Source organism: Ochotona princeps, chromosome 6, assembly GCF_030435755.1.
Source record: "Ochotona princeps isolate mOchPri1 chromosome 6, mOchPri1.hap1, whole genome shotgun sequence".
NCBI lineage: Eukaryota > Metazoa > Chordata > Mammalia > Lagomorpha > Ochotonidae > Ochotona > Ochotona princeps.
Window position 1 is genome coordinate 26,185,294 of NC_080837.1, and position 20,753 is coordinate 26,206,046.

Consider the following 20,753-nt stretch of genomic DNA (forward strand, 5'->3'; position numbering starts at 1 on the left):
TAATGTCCCATATGTGCCTAAAATTCTGAGTATCCACATCAATTTTGCTTGAAATTTACCTAAAGGCTGTCTTATATCAGAGAGAACATGTATTTGTTCTTAAATATATTTATGCAGCATGATGTTGGATATTCTACCTCTACCCACACCTAACACTTCATGATGCAGTGAAATAGCAGCTAATCTTGTAACTGTTACTTAGGAACTATACTACTGTAATCAGTTGAGGAATAATATCCATAACAGCAGAGGTTGGGGAATGGGGTAGAAAAAAGGGAAAAGCCCTATATCTACAGAACTGTATCTGGTAAACAATGAATACATTTATAAAATAATCTGAATATCTAATCTATATATTATCTAGCATCAGGACACTTAATAAGCTGAAAATGCACACACAATTGCTCTATCAGTAAGTAAAAAACATATATTGCTATATTTCATTGTTCTCCAATTGTTAACAATGATTAAATGGTATAAACATTAGGTTCTGAAGAGGAATACTGGTTTTGGTCCAATTCACATCAATCATTAAGATGATTTAAATGTATTTTCTGATCCAGGATTTATTCAATTTATATGAAATTGTGATCTTATTTTAATATAAAAATCTATTTAAGCATACAAATAGAATGCAGGTTACACATGCTATATATGTGAAAAAACATGTAGTTATACTAAATCTCAAAAAGTAAATTATAAGGAAGTAATGACCCAACTCTAAATCCCCACTGAAGCTCCTCGGTATGAATTAGCTATTTGGAGGAAGAATATTGTGTAGAATCACATTTATTCTATAGTGTTTAGATTGTATACATGCTAAGGAAATAGTTATTTTGCTTAATTATTTGGGGCAAGGGACTGTAAAGGCTCTGGATAGGTCTCTGATATAGAGACTCATCTTAACAAATCAAAGGTTAAGTTTCTCAGATATCAGAGAAGGCATTGGTTTTCAAACTTTAGAACGTAAGAGAATCACCTGGAAGGCTTGTTAAAATACAGAGCTCAGAGCTCTTGGAATTTCTTAGTGGGTCTTTGCTGTGTTGGAGAATGTGTTTCTAAATTCACAGATGCTGCTGATGCTAATGGTCAGGAACATATTGGGAATGATCAAATCTCTGATATTTTACAGCTATTAGGCAGAGGGAACACAGTGTCATTACGTACGATAAAATGTAACTGCATTTTAATCAAAGGTTCACATGAAACAGAAGAGAGAGGAGTGTTCTTTTTCTATGTAAATATTCTTTAGTACTTACGTCATAGCTTGATATATGGATTCAATTCCATAGCGCATGGCAAATTCATCAACTATTTCTTGGGAGGCATCATCAAAGAAAACCTTCCAGGCCTCATCGCCTTTCACCTCTGGGATTTTCACGGCACCGTTACATTTCACTTCAGTCAAGTAGTGGAATAGATTCTAAAAGCAAATAGTTTTCAATTGTTCATTGATTCCAAAGAACGGGACAAATATTGAACTATACATTTGCATTATCATCACAGCTATCTATCTCCAAGCGAGAGGAATATCTTGGATTTGAAACTAACACCAACTTTGATGCAAAATCTCTTTTTATTTCTGCCTGAGTCTACACAGAGTCACTGGTTCAATGTTTCGTACTTATCACATAATTTTACCAGGAAATAACCATTTCTGCAGGTAACATGTGCATAAGACAGACATATTTTACATTCAGTGATTCCTGAGTAAGCAAGATAAAAGTGTGATGTTGACTGTGTTTATTCAGGATGTTATAATAGCAATAAATCTGGAGGATTAGCTGCAAAAAGATTAAGATTCAGAACAATACAAAGTTTGAAAACAAAAGTGTGAGAGAAAAAAAGTTCATCCCTCTCCTAATTTCTGTTAGCTTCTAAAAAGTTCGGTAGTTGGTACTTGGATTAAGCCTAGGTCAACCAAAGATCCACTTCCCAGATTTCCATTCTCTCAGGATTTTGCTCTGAAATACAAGGCATGCTGCAGGTTTCTAATCTATATCTTCTTCATGCATATTTAAGGCCAGAGGACCACATCACACCTGTTCAAGGGATTTCTTACAATTGGTCTGCAGAATTGTTTGTATTCCTTGTGTTAAAATGCCAAACCTTAGCCTTATACTACAATTTTATGATATGTAAATGTCTTAAATATCATACTACTTATTTAATAAAATGGGCTGTGAGTATTCATGTGCATAAATTTTCATAGACATATGTATAAAAAATATGTAAAAAGGGAAACTGTCTTTCAAATGTCCTTTTCCATACTAAGTAGGCATTTTTATCCTTTTGTGTATATATAAATGTACATTCTTCATATTTTATCTCATTTATTTGAAATATGGCACAACTATCATTTGAATTAGGGAATGTCTCTAGTGATACTTCTAGATAATTTCTCAGAAATGTATTCAATAGAAGCAAAGATCATTTGTGTGTCTGTACTAAGGAAATAAAGCAAATTGGCCAATATGCCGTGCACATTCATGCTTGGTGCTCTGTTTTTCTTTACAAGGCAGCCGGGCCTTATCTTTTGGGTAGGTGTGTAGTGTCCATTGGTGAGTAAACCCATTTTTATCCTTTCTATAGCTATATGTGTTTGTGCAAGGAGTTGTTAACATGGGGAAGAGCTAAGTAGTATGAATCCCTTCAGTGTACTCTGAATTAGGGGAAAATGTAACTACTATGACACTAACTCTCAAAGCCACTGTAACAGCATCTGTATTTTCAAGGGAAGGAGCATATAGTCACAACAAGCCTCAATGAGAACTGAAGCTGAACTCAGAATTCACAAAGCAATCATCATTTGGTCTTCTTCTACATTGCTAAAATACTATAATTTTAATGCTTCCAAAATATTTGATGGAGATTTATTCATTCAATTGATACTTTTTACTCCTTTCTCCCTCTTCAAATAATGATTTATCATATTTCAGCTTATAATCTATTAATACCTGTTTTATGGGATTCCTATAAGATGATTATAGAACAAGCTCTGCATGGAGATAAAGCACAGGATTTTGACATGTTAGCACATCACCTGTTCTATGATAAAGTCAGAACTCAAAGAATTGTACAAGCCTTATTGGGTTTTAATCAAACACTCTGTCTTATGATCCATAATCAATACCATTTTGTTCTTCAGATTTATTATCTATAAAATTCAACATATTTACCTCATGTAAACATGTATATTGTATATGGTATGGAGCAACTTTCTCTTCTCCTTTAATTTCCACATTGATTTTCAACCTAATGGCACCAGATACAGCAGATTTATCTGTCCGTTTTTCTGTTTAAACAAAAAAGTAATCGTCATTTTCAGCAACACTGCATTTCCAATAGAAGTTCTCAGAAACTTTGAAAAAGGGACCAAAGGTTAAAAGTCATTTTTTTCCTAGCTCTTATTTAACTAAGTAACCATGACACCAATAAAAACAATACAAAATATTTTCCTATTGTGCCCTTATTAACTGTATTTCAAGAAATATCCCAATTTGAAAACCCCATCATTCTGATATAAATACATGTGTTCTTGCTGACTTGGAACAATGAAATCAAATAAATCATTTGGCACTTAAAAGCAAGGTAAGTAAAGTATGCAGCTAACCAGGAAAGTATTTTATTTAAAGGCTTCCATTGCTCAATTTATTCTCTTTCTTTCTGCACTTGAAAAGATAGCCTGAAATTCAGGTAAACAAAAATCCCTCTATTCATACATAATTGCCACTGTTTGTGATTCATAAAGAGATATTGTGTATAGCTCAGGTTTTCACAGAACTTTTATATATATATATATAAATCATATATAATTATGGTTTATTCAGCCAAATACTGTGAGTCTAAAAATGGACATCAGCTGTGAGCTAATCAACAGCTATGAGAGTAACAATGTTACAGTGAGGGAATTTTTAGAATAGAAGTTCAGTCTGATATCATTTACACAGGTCAAATAATAGGAGCAAGTTAACCCACATGCTTTGTAAGATGCAGCTAAATCCTGAGGGCTATTTTCCTATTGTAGAATGTCTGCTGATTTCTTATCATTATCATTTAATAGTCCTTGTGTTACAATGATCCTTCCCTTAGCAGTGTGGGATCTTTGGAGCATGGCCTACTTGCTGAGAAATGTTTGGTTATTGATAAGGATTAAAACACTGTGATGAGGTCAGGGGTCTGGGTTTTCCTACCCCACACCTCTTCCTCAGGAAGAAAACAAGAGAAGTGTTACAGTTCTTAGGCTGTAACTACTGCCGTCGTAATGGATCCATGGATGTATGCGTGACTTGGACACCAGGGCTTTTAGCCAAGTCTTTCTTTGTACAGTAGAATGAGTTCTAAGAGATGAAGCAAGGGGGAAGTTATACCAAGACTGAAAGTGTAATAACTGTGAGAACTGAACCTAAGGAAAGATTTCATATAAATTTTAAGAAAATTAAACCTTGTTCTGTCTTCTCTCAATGACCGAACACCAGCTATAAGGTTGCAACTGAAGAGAGGTTGGCAATGGTTTACAATATTGGATTGCATTTGTTCCTCCCCTAGGCCTGAGGGGGCAGGTTCCACATAGGGGTTGATTAGCTAATATTTCTAAGAGCTCATGAAAATTTTCCCAGCAAACTAAATATGCTCATATTTTTTAAGAGAATCAAATTGTTCAACCTCTCCTTTGAATTACATTTTTGCCTTGTCTCAAGTACATGTTAAAGTAGTATAGATCACTGTCCAGATACAGGTAGATCTCTTTAATAAAAATGTAACTTGTGAATCTTGCAGAGACAGTGGCCTGAGGTTTACCTTTGTTTAATATATTTATCTTCATATCTAAATTTATATAATAATTTAAATAAGATAGGGAAATATTCATTATAATTGAAGTAAAAAAAAAAAAAGAAAAAAAAGCCCTAAACCAGGACCAGTATTGTGGCATAGTAAACTAGTCCTCTACCTGCAGTGCTTCATGTCCCTGCTGCTATATTTTTTATCTAGCTCCCTGCTTATGGCCCGAGAATGCAGCAGAAGATGGCTCAAGTCTGTGGGTCCCTGGACCCATGTGGGAGATACAACTGAAAGCTCTAGCTTTGAATCAGCTCAGCTGTTGCCATTGTGGCCACTTGGGTAGTGAAATAATGGATGGAAGATCTCTCTCTTTCTCACTGTCTCTCTGTAAACCTGCCATTCCAATAAAATTAAAGATTTCAAAACATCCTACACCAAAAATACAGAAGTATCAATTTTCATTAGAGAGTATGTCTTAAAGTGTTTTTATATGATTTTAGTCCAGCATGAATCATGCACATCCATATAAGTTAAATATTTTTAAAGATTTATTTTAATTGGAATGGCAGATTTACAGAGACAGAAAGATCTCCCATCTGATGCCTCATTCCCTAGATAGCTGCAACCACTGGAGTGGAGCCAATCCAGAGCCAGAAGCCTCTTCCAGGTCTCCTATGTGGGTGCGGGGTCCCAAGGACTTGGCCATCCTCTGCAGGGAGCTAAATAAGTAGATTGGTTAGGACATGAAACAATGCTAATGTGGGATGTTGGCATCGCAGGAAGGAGGATTAGCCTGCTGAGCCACCACACCATTCCCTGATAAATGTTTAATTAATATATAAATTAGAGTTTTATGGATTACCTGTGCATTTTTCCCATTACTTCATTCACTGTCATACAGCTTGAAGTATGGAAGTTTTGAAGAATACAAAAATGATGTTTTGGTTTTGTGAAATATGAGAGAATACTAGACAGGACTGTGCCGACTAGTCTTCATTTCATGAGCAGCATGCTCTCTAAATAATTTAATTAAAACATTTCTGAAGATATGATTAAGATATTTTTCAATCATGTCCTTTGTGGAAACTGAGATGATCCATGTATGTTTACCATAAATCACTATTCAATATCCTATGTTATTATTTAATGCTTGCAAAAATAACATTTAAATTTATCTTTAATTTCTGATTCTATAATAAAATTTCAATTGAAAACTATGTCTATTAAATTTGTTTGGAATATCATTTTCATCAGTTAGCTGAACCCCACACAATACTTGCCTTTTCTATGTGAAGACTACTTTTTAAATAAATATTTTTTAAAAAATTAAAGCATGCTATTCCTTTATTGTCAAAGTATTCATTAACAAGCCAGAAGGAACTATGACAAGCAGTATTAACTTCTGATCCAGGTTTCTGCTGTGCTCCATATACACTGAACAGATTTTTTGAAGCTGTACGAATTAAACCATTAAGTACATTTTTATCCTGCTAAGGATATTTTGTGTCTGTAAATGTTTTTGTTTATTCATCTAAGAATTACCAAAATGCTTTTTTACTAATGCTACATTTGAATAATTAATAGTTTCTTGTTACCAATTAATCCATCTAAAGACCAGTAGCATACTGTAGGGCAGAACTGGTTATTTTTACTTATATGGGAATATAACACATCACAGATGTCCTGCAACTTGATTTAATTTGCTTTGAAACAGCTATAAAGATACTCACCTAAGTTGTACCAGACATCCATTTCTCCACTCAAGGTTCGCACTTCTACAATTGTCTGTCCCAGAAAATCATCTGATTCCTTTTTAAAATGTTGCTTGACTCTGGATTTAATGTCATCATCTTCATCCCACACTCTGACTTTGATTCGATCTGTGGAGTTATGGCACTCACTGAAAATAAATGTGGATAAATTAACAAGCACCAATGACTGTCTTACATAGAATACAATATAAGTTACTTAGTATAGAACTATTAAATACAGAAAAGCATGGTATTTTATCGATACATTTGAGTTTCAATTCACAAATTCCACCTATGTTGCAGGTATTTAATGTGTGTGTATGAACAGAAGTAAATAAATAAATAAGAACACTCTTATTTCTCCTGTATTAGAGTTGGAACATAATGCAATTTTCAAAAAAAATTTATGTGCAGGTTCAATCATATATTATATGGACTGTGCATAAGATAAGTAATTGTAAGTTATTTAATATCAAAGGGTTCATTGGGTCTGATAAGGCTGAAAATTAGCAACTAGTATTAATTTCCATGGATCTCAGCTTAGCTATAAAATGGAAAATGGGTATTACCTGTCCTACGAGTTGTTTATGGTTAATTACTGAGATGGTGCCAGATACATGGTATTTAGCCTATAATAATCATTATTATTGTATTATTATCTCATGAATTTTTTTAAGTTTTGGCCTGTGTTTGCTAATAATTTATTCTTGACAAAATTCATAGCATACATCTCTCAAATGAGAGAAATTTTCTAAGTAAAATGTGGTAGAGAAGGAGAAAGAAGGAGAAAGGTAGAGAAGAAGATAAGAGGTAACATTACTCCTCAATATTATGTCTGTGGCAGCTAACAAAGCTCACTCTCCACTAGAGAGATAAGTCAGAATAATGCAACTGTTCCCCCTGTTCAAAACACACAGACACAGACACACAGCCATACACCAACACATGCAAACACATACACACCACATATACACACCCCTACACACCCCACACACACATACACATACATACCACACACACATACATACCACACACACATGCAAGTACATACACCCATACACACATATCACACACACCACACACATGAAAGCACACCCACATGCACACCACACACCCATACATATACATTACACATACACGCATACATGCACATCACATGCACACCAACACACCACACACATGCAAACATGTACACACCACATACCCACACAGACCATACCACACAGACCATACCACACACACATACACACAAACCACATACATAGACATATACCCCACATGCATACCATAGACAAACCCAGAGTACACACACACATACTACACAAAGTACACACACACCACACACATGCACCATATGCATACCTGACACACAGATCACAAACAAACTCCAAACACAGACATACCACACACACCACACCACACACGCACTCCACACATACACACCATAGACATACCACACATACATGCTCCACTACACAGTCACACCAAGCATAGACATACCATAGATATACACCACACATGCAAGTAACACATATACCACACACACCACAGACACACATACCCACACATACACACCATACATAGCACACACAAACACAACATACACACGCATCACACACATGTACACACAGCTGAAATTATTGTAACCAGGATATTGGAATAGTATAAAACTGGCAATTTCACTAAAACTGATATTAAAAATTGGTAAAATTCTAAATTCTTTCCCTTGAAACAAAAGACTATATAGACACAAAATCTACTGCTAGTTTGTTTGTTTCACTCTTATAGCAAGATTTAAAGCAATTTTAGAGGACTGAGAAAAACTAATTTCATTGTCATAAGCTTAATATTTGAAGCATTGCAAAGAGAGAAACATGTTCTTATTTATCTTCTTTTGATTAGATATATTACAAGAGTTCATGCATTCTTTAGGAAATAATTATCTAATGTACACATACACATGAAAATATATACATATTTCCATAAATTGCCATTACAGAAAATTTTTCTAAAATATATCCCTTCGAAAGATTAAAACATCCCATCTATTTAGAAAATGTTTTCAAATTCTTTTTTATTATATAAAGTAAATGTTTTACTAGCAAAAAAAAAATATAAACAAGTGAGAATCCAAATAAAACAGAGATAACATAGACAGAAGGTCTTTAGAAAGATCATGAAAATGTATATTACGGAATTTTTATGTACTGATGTCAAAACAGTTTTGTATCAAAAGAAACTTAGATTTAATTCCATTTTCCATGAACTTTGCAAATACTCTAACGTACATGGCAAAAATAATGTCTATTTATATATAACTCATCAACACATGGACATTTATGCATTATGTGTGTATATTACCTATACATAGTGTAATTGAATATATATTATACAGCAAAAAAGAAAGCAATAACACTACTTTTTTTCTGATTCTTCTTAGCTGTGCACATTTCTGTTACTAAATTTTTACTGAATTTCCATGTATTATTTTAGTTATGAAACCAGAAAGGTCAATATCCCTAATCCATGCATACATTCAACCAGTCAACCATTTAGCACATAGTGAAGACTTACTATTATGTTAGGAACAATTGGGATTTAGTGAGACATACAAATCACTAAATCAAGTGTTTCAATTTGTTGAAGAGAATTTGAGTCTTACTTCATTGTTTTCACTGTTACTGGTTTCTCATCTTTAATTAAATTCCCAATTTTGGAATGATTGTGCATTTTCTTAATTGCAACAACAGAATAAAGAGTTCCTGTAAGTCCATTCCAGAATCCCCAACTGTTAACATGTTACATTATTGGCTCTTTGTCACAACTAACACTGGTTTTAACTTCTGTTTCCTCATATTGCTTGATCAGCTACTACTACTTTTTATTTTTCCTTTTTTGTTTTTCTGGGTTTTTTTGTTCAAAGAGTTGTCTTAAGAACTTTTTAAATAGTAAATATTTATTTTCATTACCTTTAAGATAAATCCTGTCAGAAATTTGTATTTTTTCTCTATAACAGAAAGACAGCCAGGACTGCTGTTTAGTAAGCACAGCAGCCAGAGATATAACTTGTGATGGTGTGGGAGGTATAACCCCAGGCTGTCCACATTTCTGATTTCTGCTTCTATTATAGCTGTCTCCCGTTCTTTATTCATCTCCTCAAAACTGAAGCTAGATAACCCACATTTCTAGATTTCTTTTTAACAATAATCCAAATGTTTGCCCTGCACTCAACCAAATGTGAACTTGGAACTGAGCACAGGGATTAAATGGCTTTATACATGGGAATTGTCCTTTTGGCAACCATGACTTTGGGGGCTTGACTAGTTTTCTATTGAGTTTCTGGTATTTAGTCCTGAGGAGTGAAATAACTGAATGTAATGGTGGTTTCTCCAAAGCATCTCCATTATATAATCAGACATTGTTAATACATAATAACTTGAGTTACTAATTTCAAGGCATAGAGGGATCTGAAAGTAACAGGACACAAAGTATGAAATACACTCTGTGGAGGAAATGGGGAGACAGTGAAGAATCAATCATAGCAGGTTGGAATATACCAGTACAGAACAGCTGGTCAAACTGTTGAGTGTTAAGCATGTGCACCCTAGCCATATACTACATAGATATGTTTATTAGTGATAACAAAAGGAAAAAAGTTATGCATGTTTACATGTGCTTATCAAATCATGCCACAGGGAAAAATACTTTACAGAAGAGATTTTCATTCATATATTAGAGGTGGACAGGTTGTAAACAGGATGCTGAGTAGCACAAGGTATACCATAGAGCTTAATTTTATCTGTGCCTTGAAATAAAAATTGACCAAGAACATCAGATTTGGGAACCCTTCAGGGCTGAGAAAAGACATCTGCTCTGGGATCTAAAGAATCACTTGTATAAACAGATTTCTAAATGCAATTTCTAATAGAGATGAAACTGTTGGTACAGTGTTTTTTCAAATACCATTTTTTAGGACTTCATTCAGTGATATTGAAGGGGAGGCAAGGTGAAGAACAAATCAGATTAAAGGTGCTGCTTTTTCACTTTGGTATATTATTTTATTGAACCCAAGTTTGTAATCATTGTATTAGGGGACAGGAATTAAAAGAAAGGAGCCCAAAGGGGCTAGTTAAAAATTTCAGACTCAAGAAATTGCCTTAAATTTTGAATGCCTAATAAATTTCTAAGAGAAACCAGTATTCCTGAATGCACCTAAAAATTGGCTGGCATCAGCTGTTCTTATATAATGGCAAGTCCCAAGAGTCAGAGCAATAGACAAAGAGCTCTGTGTGCAATGTTCTTCAGCTAGAAGGATCATATGCCTGGATTTTCGGGGATGGCTGCAGTTTGTGGATATTGTGAATAGTATTACACTTTAAATGCATTTTAAGAGTTCTTTTTCATTTACTTTTATTTTACACAAAACCCACTTTGAGTGTAAGCAATGACAAAACTGGAGGGGGAGGTGGTGGAGGAATCTATTCAGATGTGAACTGTCGGACTTGGAGGAAAGTGGATAAAGGATATTCGGGAAGACTTTCCAGAGTCTGTCAAGTTGGCCAATAAAGGAACAATTATTGCTGCTGGACCAAGAAGTTCATTGCACATCTGTCCAGCAGTACCATACTTGTTGTGTACCAAGAAGGGTCGGATAGTTTTCATTTTCCCACTTAATGAATGGAAAGCTTAGAAAGTTCAATATTGTAGCTAACCTGTCTTCTCTCTTCACAAGGACATGGGGTGGGATGAGGGCATGGGGTGGGATGAGGGCGAGCATTCGGGGATAATTTATTGGTTTCAAAATCACTACAGAATCAAATATGCCACTCTCTGGAAAACTAAGTGATGATCCTGGATGGTAATGTTATAAAGAGTAACTGGCTATAATTTGGGGGTTTCTGAGATTCGAAGGGGAGAGGATTAATTCATTGCATTTTAAGTATGGACAGGAAGGATATAAATGCTGTGTAGCCAAAGAGGTGGTGGCAAGCATATTGTAAATCTGCTTGTCTAACAACCACTTCTTTTCAGTCTCTCCGCCTTTCTTTTTCCTGGCCTTAAACAATTTCCCAACATCCCTTCAATTAGACATGCACACTTGCCAATGTTTTGCAGTGAGGTATAAACTACAATTTTCTGGTGCAATCTCTCCTGCTTTCTTCATTTATTATCCTGTCACATGAATGTAGAAGAACTTCCACTAAAGATATTAAAGTAGAAACAAGAAGCCGTGACAGATCTTTCAGTCTGCAAATGCCAAACACGGGAAATGTGTGTTGAATGAAATAAATAAGTCTAGCTTTTTATTATTCCCAAGCTGTGGCTTAATGTGAAAAGGAACAAAACGTCGATAGAACCAGATGGGAAATAAGTGAAAGTTCCTTGTGTTTCAATATATCCGAAGGGATATATGATATGTTCAGTTTATGAACTTACTATTTCTTATACATACTGTGTTGTAGGAATTCTGTAATTATTTAAAATGTGCTTCAAAATACTGAAATTTTGAAAAAAATTAAAAAGCAAAAAAAAAATTAAAAAGCTACATTTCAATGAAATTATAGATCTTTGTAGTAGGCAGAATTTGGTAGCAAGACAAGTAACTCTGCATTCATCAGGAAAAAAAATGTATCTGTATTTTAGATAAAACATGGTGTTACTAAGTCTTTTCTGCTAGAGCTTGCCAACGTGGTTAATTAAACAATAATCCCTAATTTAGCAGTTTATGAAGTTGGCATTTTTTAAATAAACAGAAACTTAGAACTTAAACTAAACCTTAATAAATAAATACTATGCCAAATGATCTGCTTTTACAGTATTGCTTTTAATTAAGAAAGATTCCTTTCATAAAATTTGATTTATATATTTAAGATTATATTTTTCATTAGAGAAAGGATTGGTTTTGTCCATGGGGAAAAAAAGGATTCAATTCTTTCCCAAACTAACAGAAAGCATTTTTCCCCTTCTGGACATGTATTACTAAATGTCTGGATTTTGTTTTGCTTTTATTGTTTGTTTTATATTCATGGATGCCCTATATGTTCTAAGCCAGTCACTATTGGCCAGGTTACTTTCAAAAGCCATCCAATTGACTAATTTTAAATAATTACTTATTTCAACTTTGCAAATGGACCCAGTATAAACATTTTTGGATTTAGAGTTTTCTATATGTGGCTAATAGCTATAACCCCTTTAATTTGAAAAAAAAATTCTCCTCACTCTGAATTATTAGAGCTTAACTCATTCTGAGATGGACTATCTTACCTACAGAGATGTGCTATGGCTACAAAAAAATCAATAATGCTTCACTGCCTGATTTTAATAGAACTGGAAGCAAGTTTCTACCCAAGTCATCATCCCCTGATGTGAAATCATTACTAAAACAGCATATTAACAAACATTTGTTTAAAATGTGGATTTCTATTATAATGCAGCTAGATCTAATGATGCAACTAAAATATATCTCATGTGGCAACTATGTCAGAAAAAAAAAGTAGTAATCATGTCACCATTGAAAACAGGTTCTTGAAGAATATGAGACATTCGTGCCCGCATCATTTTAGTATGTCAAATGTGATTCTGCAATCAGATGAACAGTGTTGTACTAGGCATCGCTAAAAGACACACTGGTGAGAGAATCTTTAATCTGTCTGCATAAATACAACTACATAAAATAAGAGGTGCATATATATCAAAACGTAAGTGGTGTAATCAGGGGAATTTTCTCCTTGATTCTTTATACTTTTCTGTTATAATAAAAAATGTAGTTTGACAAAGTTCCTAGTAAGTGTAAAAAAAAAAAAAAACCTCATTTTAACTCAGACAGAAAAAAAAAATCTGCCAGAAACTCCTGTAAAAGCCTTCCTGAGGCAGAGAGCAGTGACAGCCTTTTAAACAGTAATTAAATTATCCAGTTACAGGGTAATTGCCTAAACTGTGGCCCACAAAATGGAAATACTATGAGACATTCAACATTCACATTTCCTCTTACTAATTTATTATGAATTCTGTAACCCATTTCCATTGCAGTATTACTGTCTCATTTGCCAGTGAATCAAGATCCCTAACCCTGTTATCTTTGAATTCTATTACAGCAGAAGCACAAGTTTTAAGTTCAAAACGCAAGGACAATGCAGAGAAACTTTTGCTAGCTGCATTTAACCAGGACATTTAATTACAGAAATTAGGATAAAAGATGATGCTGTCCAATATGTGATGTGGCAAAGGACTTTACAAAATAAAAATAAAACAAAATTAAATTAAATTAAATTAAATGTTACCCTAGGATGGAATGCAGCCTTCACACACATGCTAGCAACAGTTCCAACTTCTGCACACAAGGACAACATGTTCCTCAGAATGTGTGTGGAAAGAATATTAAGTGTATAAAGGGATATTAGTTAACAATTTCAGTAATCTACTCTGACCCTCACAGTTCTGGGTAATGACCCTTTTGTATTCTGCAATACCAGGACTGTAACCACTAGATCTAAATTTCTTAGTTCCACTGTAATTTACCTGGACATAGAGAAGAACCTACCAGCATCACATCTTTGAACTCAGAATCACTAGACTACAATCTGCTGTTTACCTAACAGTCACCGTGTAGAACTGGAGTAAGTTCCAGTTTATATCTCCAAGTCCCAAAACTAGATTATTGGTATTATAATTCAACTGTTAGACTCTCCTAAGAGGACCCAAGAGAGTCCACTTGCATCACATAGCTTGAAACAAAAGTAATTGGTTTTAAAAGCTCCAGCATCACTCAGGCTTGCCAGTGGGACAAGTGCCACCTTTGTCTCTTTCAGGATATGAAAAACAAGAATAAAGTTGTGTCTGTCATAACCCCAGGGAAACTGACACAAATCTGTGGGGAAAGATGTGCACCTCAGGACACCATCTGCCTCTCCTAGTCACTCTCGTATCCCTGTGACTTGCAACAGACTACACCACTGAATCACTTACAGACACAATCAAAACTATCAAAACAAAAGAAATCACACAGAGGCTACATTTCTAGGCTTACCTAGGATCAAAGCCAAAACAAGCCAAGTGATACTCTACATTCCAGTTAAACCATAAACTCTGTTCCATAAAACCTACTCTATGAATCAGAAGGAGTGATACCACGAGATGAGGAGATATCAGTATGGGGACTGAGGAGACATACTGAAGCAAAGTGGTATGACACCTCCAAAAGAACACAACCCCCCCACAATTAGATCCTGATCTGAAGGAAACCTATGACATGCCATACTTCAAAATAATGACTATAAGGAAAACCAAATGATGCAAGAGAATAAAAATTGATGAACAAAATGGGGAAATGAATGACTTACATGATTGAAGACAGTACTAAGAAGGTAGAAACCATTAGGAACTACACAGAAATTTTGGCAATAAAATATTTAAATAGGATTGAAAGCTTTAGCAGTCACACAGGGCAAATAAAATAAAGAATTTCTGACCTCAATATCTGACTTTTGATATAACATAATCAGTCAAAAATAAAGATGAAAGACAATGAAAAAATCTATGTGAAATATGAGATATCATTAGATGACTAAATTTTATATTATCTACATCTAAAGGAAAAATAAAGGAAAAAGTAGTTGAGAAACTCTCTTTTTTAATTTTACTTCTTTTTACTATCAATGTTATTATTATTAACATTTTATGATACAGTTCCATAGGTCCTGGGATTTCCCTTATCCCCCCCCCCCCAATTCCCAACCTCCCTGAGTTTCTCTATATTATTACTGTAGTATAATTTTTCAGAAACAGTCATATGTCCATCATTGCAGGCATGAACAATGGCAGAGAGTCCATCATTCTATTGTCAAGATATAGTGAACAGTTTCATTGGGAGTCCCTATTTCGTCTAGAAGTAGAAATACATACTACATTGTATCCTCACATCTGGATATAATAGTCTCCATTACACAGTTACTATATATCCCCTTAAATGAAAAGCCACAATACAAAATCAACAACAGGAAGAAAAATAGAAATTTACAATGCCATGAAGCTAAATAACATGCTACTAGATATGACAGTCTCCATTACACGGTTACTATACATCCCCTTAAATGAAGATTCACAGAACACAATCAACAGGAAAAAAGTAGAAATTACCAGCACCATGAAATTAAATAATATGCCACTGAATGACTAATGTGCCATGTGTGTGGAGAGGCTGGTGGGGACTGCTGCAGTGAAACCACTGGGGAGGTAGGTTCCTGGAAAGGGCATGGCCAGGAATGTTAAGGAAATCTTTTTTATTTACTACAGCACCAATAAATGTCTTGCTGTTAAATTAAATTCTCAACCAGGACATCTGCTCACAATTGTATGAAATGAAATGAAATGAAATGAAATGAAATGAAATGAAATGAAATGAAATGAAATGAAATGAAATAGAAAAAGAAAATCAAGAACCTTCTTGAAGAAAACGATGCCACTGTTACAATCTATGAATCACTGAAGAAATTAATAAGAAAGTGTTTTGAAGAGATGAAGCTAACTTTTAAAAAAAATCAAACTCCATGAGATACAGTTTCCACTGATTTTTGTTGGTGAGATGTATCTTCTGTAGACAACAAATAGATGGGTTTGTTTTTACTAATCCAGTCCACTAATCTATGACATTTGATTAATGAGTTTAAGCCATTTACATTTTGAGTTAATATGATTGGGTGGTAACTTGGTCTGTCCTTTTAGCAATGGATTGTTACTAGCAGGAGACCAAATCAATTATTTTCTGGGATGTTCTTCCATTTACCTTTGGTTTCAGGTGGTGCTATTCTTTTCTCTGTCAAGAGGACATTATGGTTTGTAGGGCAGGTCTGGAAGAGGCATATTCTTTTAATTTTTCTTTACTGTAGAAGAATTTTATTTCACTTTCAAAGACCAAGAAAATCTCTGCTGGGTACGTACTTTATTCAGAGCTGACAAATTTTTGCTTTTAGAATCTGGAATCTGTCACTCCATTTTCTTCTGGTTTGTAGAGTTTCCTGTGATTCTAATTGCCATTCCTCTATATGTCATTGATTTTTTTCACGTGCACATCTAAGGATCTTTTCCTCATGTTCAATTGAAACAGGCTTGATTGTCATGTGTGGTGGTGAAGATAGCTTTTGGTGAACCCTGTTGGGAGTTCTTTGCCCCTCCTGGATGTTGTTTCCCAGTTCTTTCTCCAGATTAGCTAAAATTTCCCTTATTAGTTCATTAAATACATTTATAAACCCAGCTGCTTTTTCTGCACCTTCTGGGACTCCCATACCCTTTATATTTGCCCTTTTAATAATGTCTTTCAATTCTTGAATACTTTTTTAGCTTGACCCAGGTCTGCTTTCAGCTCTTATTTGTTTTCTCCTGGTGACAGCAAATATCTTCTAATTTTGAGATTCTTTCTTCTGCATCCTCCATTCTATTTTGGAGACTCTCCACTGTACTTTTAATTTGCTCCACTGTATCCTTTCTTTCTAATATATCAGCTTTCATTTGATTCATCTCCTGTGCAACATAGTCCTTAAATTCCTGAACGCCTGCTTTTTCTGCTTCTTGTTGATAAGAAGCTTTATAACAAGTGTTTTGAATTCTGTATCACCCATTTTCTCTATGACTTCATCAGTTAACTCTGAGTTTGGCAAAGTGTTTTGCTCCATTGCAGGGGAGTTTTCAATAATATTCATTGTGCCTCTCTCCTCTATTGCTCTTGGTCATTGTGCTTCTGGTTAGCAGATTCTTTTCCCTGGGGCAGGTTTCTAAGCTCTGTCACCCACAGGTTTAGAGTTGGATTTTACTTATTGCACTTGGTATACGGCTCTTCATTTTTAGTCACTTGTGCCACTCCCACCAGCAAATTTCAGGTCTGGGTTCTTATGTTAGATTTCCACCATGGTCTCCGTAGTCCCAGCTCCTGGCTCACCACTCTCAACCTCCTGTGAAATCATTTTGAGGCTGCACTGTTGTCTGTACAACCTTTCTCCCATTTCCTGTTGGAGCAGGTCCCAGGATTAGGGAGATACCAGGAGTCCTATATAGCTACATTGTTCGTGATGGTAATCTCACAGGAACCTGTTGGCTATTATGTCTGAGGGCCACACAGACCTATTTTGACCCATAAGATGCCATAGTTAGTATTTTCCTGTGGGACCAGTGTAATGAACTGAGCTCAGTGAATTCACTCCCAGTTTAGTGCATGCACAGCTCACAGTTATCCCTGCAGCCTTAAAGCCTTTGCCACACTATACAAAATGTTGCCTGATGTGCCACTACTAGAGTTTTTGATCTGCCAGTCATCAGGTCTGGGGGCTACCCAGACCTATCTTGGGTAGAAGCCGTAGGATGCCAAGTTGTTGCAGTTCACTGAACCAGAAATGAATTCACTCCCAACTCAGTGCATGCTCAGTACTTTCCCTTCCCTTTGCTTCCTTAGACAAAATGGCACCTGATTTAGCTCTAAGGGGTGGACTGGGCTGTGTAATCCACCCTGTTCCTGTACTGCCCATCTGGGATCTGCCACTCTGTCTCTGCTCCTGGTCACATCAAACACACTAGCAGGATTGGCAGCTCTTTTTCTAAGTTCACTTCCTGAGGTACAGGTGAACGTCCCTTCCCACCTTGTTGCTGGTGCAGTCCTGGCTGTCAGTGGAGTTCAGATCGCCATTCATGGAATGCCGATTGGGTATCAGTCACTACAATACCACACCATTGTGTCTGCTGCTTTCCTGTGTCTGTCAATCTCCAGGTACTCCTCTGCTGTTGTTGTGTCCTCTCCTATTTCCTGGAATGTGCCCTCTCTGCTTTACACTGGCTGATGTTTCTCCATCAGTTTAAATGTTTCCTTACCCTATTCCCAAGAAACTTTCAATTGAAATAACGGCTGGAAAATTTGCAATGAATAAAGAGACAAGAACATTCAGATAAAAGATGCTCAAAGAATTTTAAGCAGAACCAATCAATAAGGATCTCCAAGGGCTTACAGCTGAATTGTCAGAAATTAAGAGCAAGGAGAGAATCCTAAAAACAGTAGGAAAAAGTGTCAAGTTTCATGTTAAGATAAACCAATTCGATTAATGTGACTTCTCAGTGGAAATACTACGGGCTGTAGAGAGTCGAATGATATATTCAAGGCCTTAAAGGGGAAAAGGAAAATCTTACAACCAAAATGGTACATTCAGTGAAATTATGCTTTAAAAGTGGAGGAGAAATACAGTATTTTCCAAACAAAACCACAGAGACGAGAATTCACTAGCACCTTATGAGACTTACAAGAAAATTCCTAAGGGGAATCCTGCATTAGAATTAAACATTATTAAACACATGACACAACAAAACTCAATAAGAAAGCAAGTATAATCAGTATCCCAACACAAAACTCAGTCAGAAAGCAAGAAGAATCAGTATCCCATCAATAAAATGGCACATGTGAGTCATTTTTCCAGCCAAAAGACTTAGATTTGCTAAATGGATTAAAAATAAAGACCCCATAATATCTGACTGCACAAAACTCACAAACTCACGTTAAAAACAACCATACACATCGCTTCTCGGCCTTTTGGCTAAGATCAAGTGTAAAAACAACCATACACACAGACTGAAAATAAAGGATCACAAAAAGATAAACCAGGCAAATGGAAATTCAGACACAAGCAGAAGTAGCCATTCTAACACCAGGTTAAAGACTTTGTATCAAAAACTGTAGTGGTGAAGACAAAAATCATACTTTTTCTGTTTTCATTTTTTATATCATCTTTCACATTCTCAAAAATCATATTCGCAAAAATCATAAACATAGAGGCACTCAACAAAAGACTACCAAAAATATACAGAAAATACTATTTGACCTAAAGGAGAAAAAGATAGATTTGAACACAATATTTGTGAGTGACTTTAACTCCTCAGTCTCATCAGTGAGCAGATTATCCAGACAAAATTTCAACAATGGAACAACTGATTTGAAGTACACAATCAAGCAAATGTACCTGTATCAAACACTCTACCCAGTACTTATAGAATACACATCTGTCTCATCAGCACATAGAACATATTGTAGGATGGAGCATATACAAAACCCCAAACCAAGCCTCAGTACATTTAAAATGACTGAAAGCATATCATGGATCTTCTCAGGATATGAAGAAAGAAAACTAGAAATCAACAGGAAAAACACCAGAACCCTCATAATACAGGAAATTAAGGTTGATGAGTCATTGAAGAAACTACAAAAATAAAAATTTTCTTGAAATAAATGAAAATGAAAATGTAGCATATCAAAATTATGGGATGCTGCAAGAAACAATAGTAAGAAGGAAGTTTATAAATACATTAAAGAAAGAGAAATGTCTCAAGGCTATGATGCATCATGAAGAACTGAGAAAAATAAGAACAAACCAGAAACCATTGGGAGGTGAGAAATAATAGGAAATTAGAATCCAAACAAAAACATAGGCATATAGATCGATGGAACAGAATAGAAACCCCAGAAATTAATTATACAGCTATAGCCAACTATTGGTTGACAAACTGAAACAAATCCCTGAAAAAAGGACAAACTGTTTAAAGAATAGTGCTGATAAACATGATGCACACAAACAGAAATGTGAAAGAAGAACTCTACCTCACACCTTATGCAAAAGAAATCTACTAACAAAGGATCAAGGACTAAAACTCAGAACCTGCTACCATCAAATTACTGGAGAGAAACATGAGGCAACTCTACAAGACTTCCCATAGACAAACATTCTCGGAAAAGATCCCCAAAGCACAGGCAATTGAAACAAAAGTAGGTAAATGTGATTACCACAAGATGAGAAGATTCTCCATAGCAACAAAAACACCAAAGTGAAGAGAAAACTGACAGAATGAGAGAAAACATTTGTAAACCAGAAAAGAGATCAGTAAAGAGCTCAAGGAATGCAACATCAATGAAACAAACAAGTCAGTTAAGAAATTGGGAAAGACCATGAGCAGGTATTTTCAAAAGAAAATCCAAATGGCCAACAGACACATGAAAAACTGCCCATGATGTCAGCCATCAAGGAAATGAAAAGCAAAACAAAACAAAACAAAAAAAACCAACAAAGAGGTGTTATCTCCCAAAAATTAGAAAGGCTATCATCCAAAAATTTTAAAACGAATTATAAATGCCAGTGAAAATTGGGGAGGGAGAGAAGTATCCCAAAACACTGGTTGTAGTAATACAACTCAATACAA

The 20,753-nt window shown here is 35.2% G+C and overlaps 1 protein-coding gene across 2 annotated transcripts in view; it reads right to left on the bottom strand.

The window, feature by feature from the left end:
* Nucleotides 1–20,753, bottom strand: part of UNC13C (unc-13 homolog C) — a 577,988-nt gene that overhangs the window by 301,442 nt on the left and 255,793 nt on the right. For both annotated transcript variants that reach the window (XM_004578069.4, XM_036495361.2), the window contains 3 exons: nucleotides 6,513–6,682; nucleotides 3,180–3,295; nucleotides 1,260–1,423 (listed from right to left, as the gene is read on the bottom strand). In XM_004578069.4, the coding sequence (XP_004578126.2) occupies nucleotides 1,260–1,423; nucleotides 3,180–3,295; nucleotides 6,513–6,682 (450 nt within the window). The remainder of the gene's footprint in view (nucleotides 1–1,259; nucleotides 1,424–3,179; nucleotides 3,296–6,512; nucleotides 6,683–20,753) is intronic.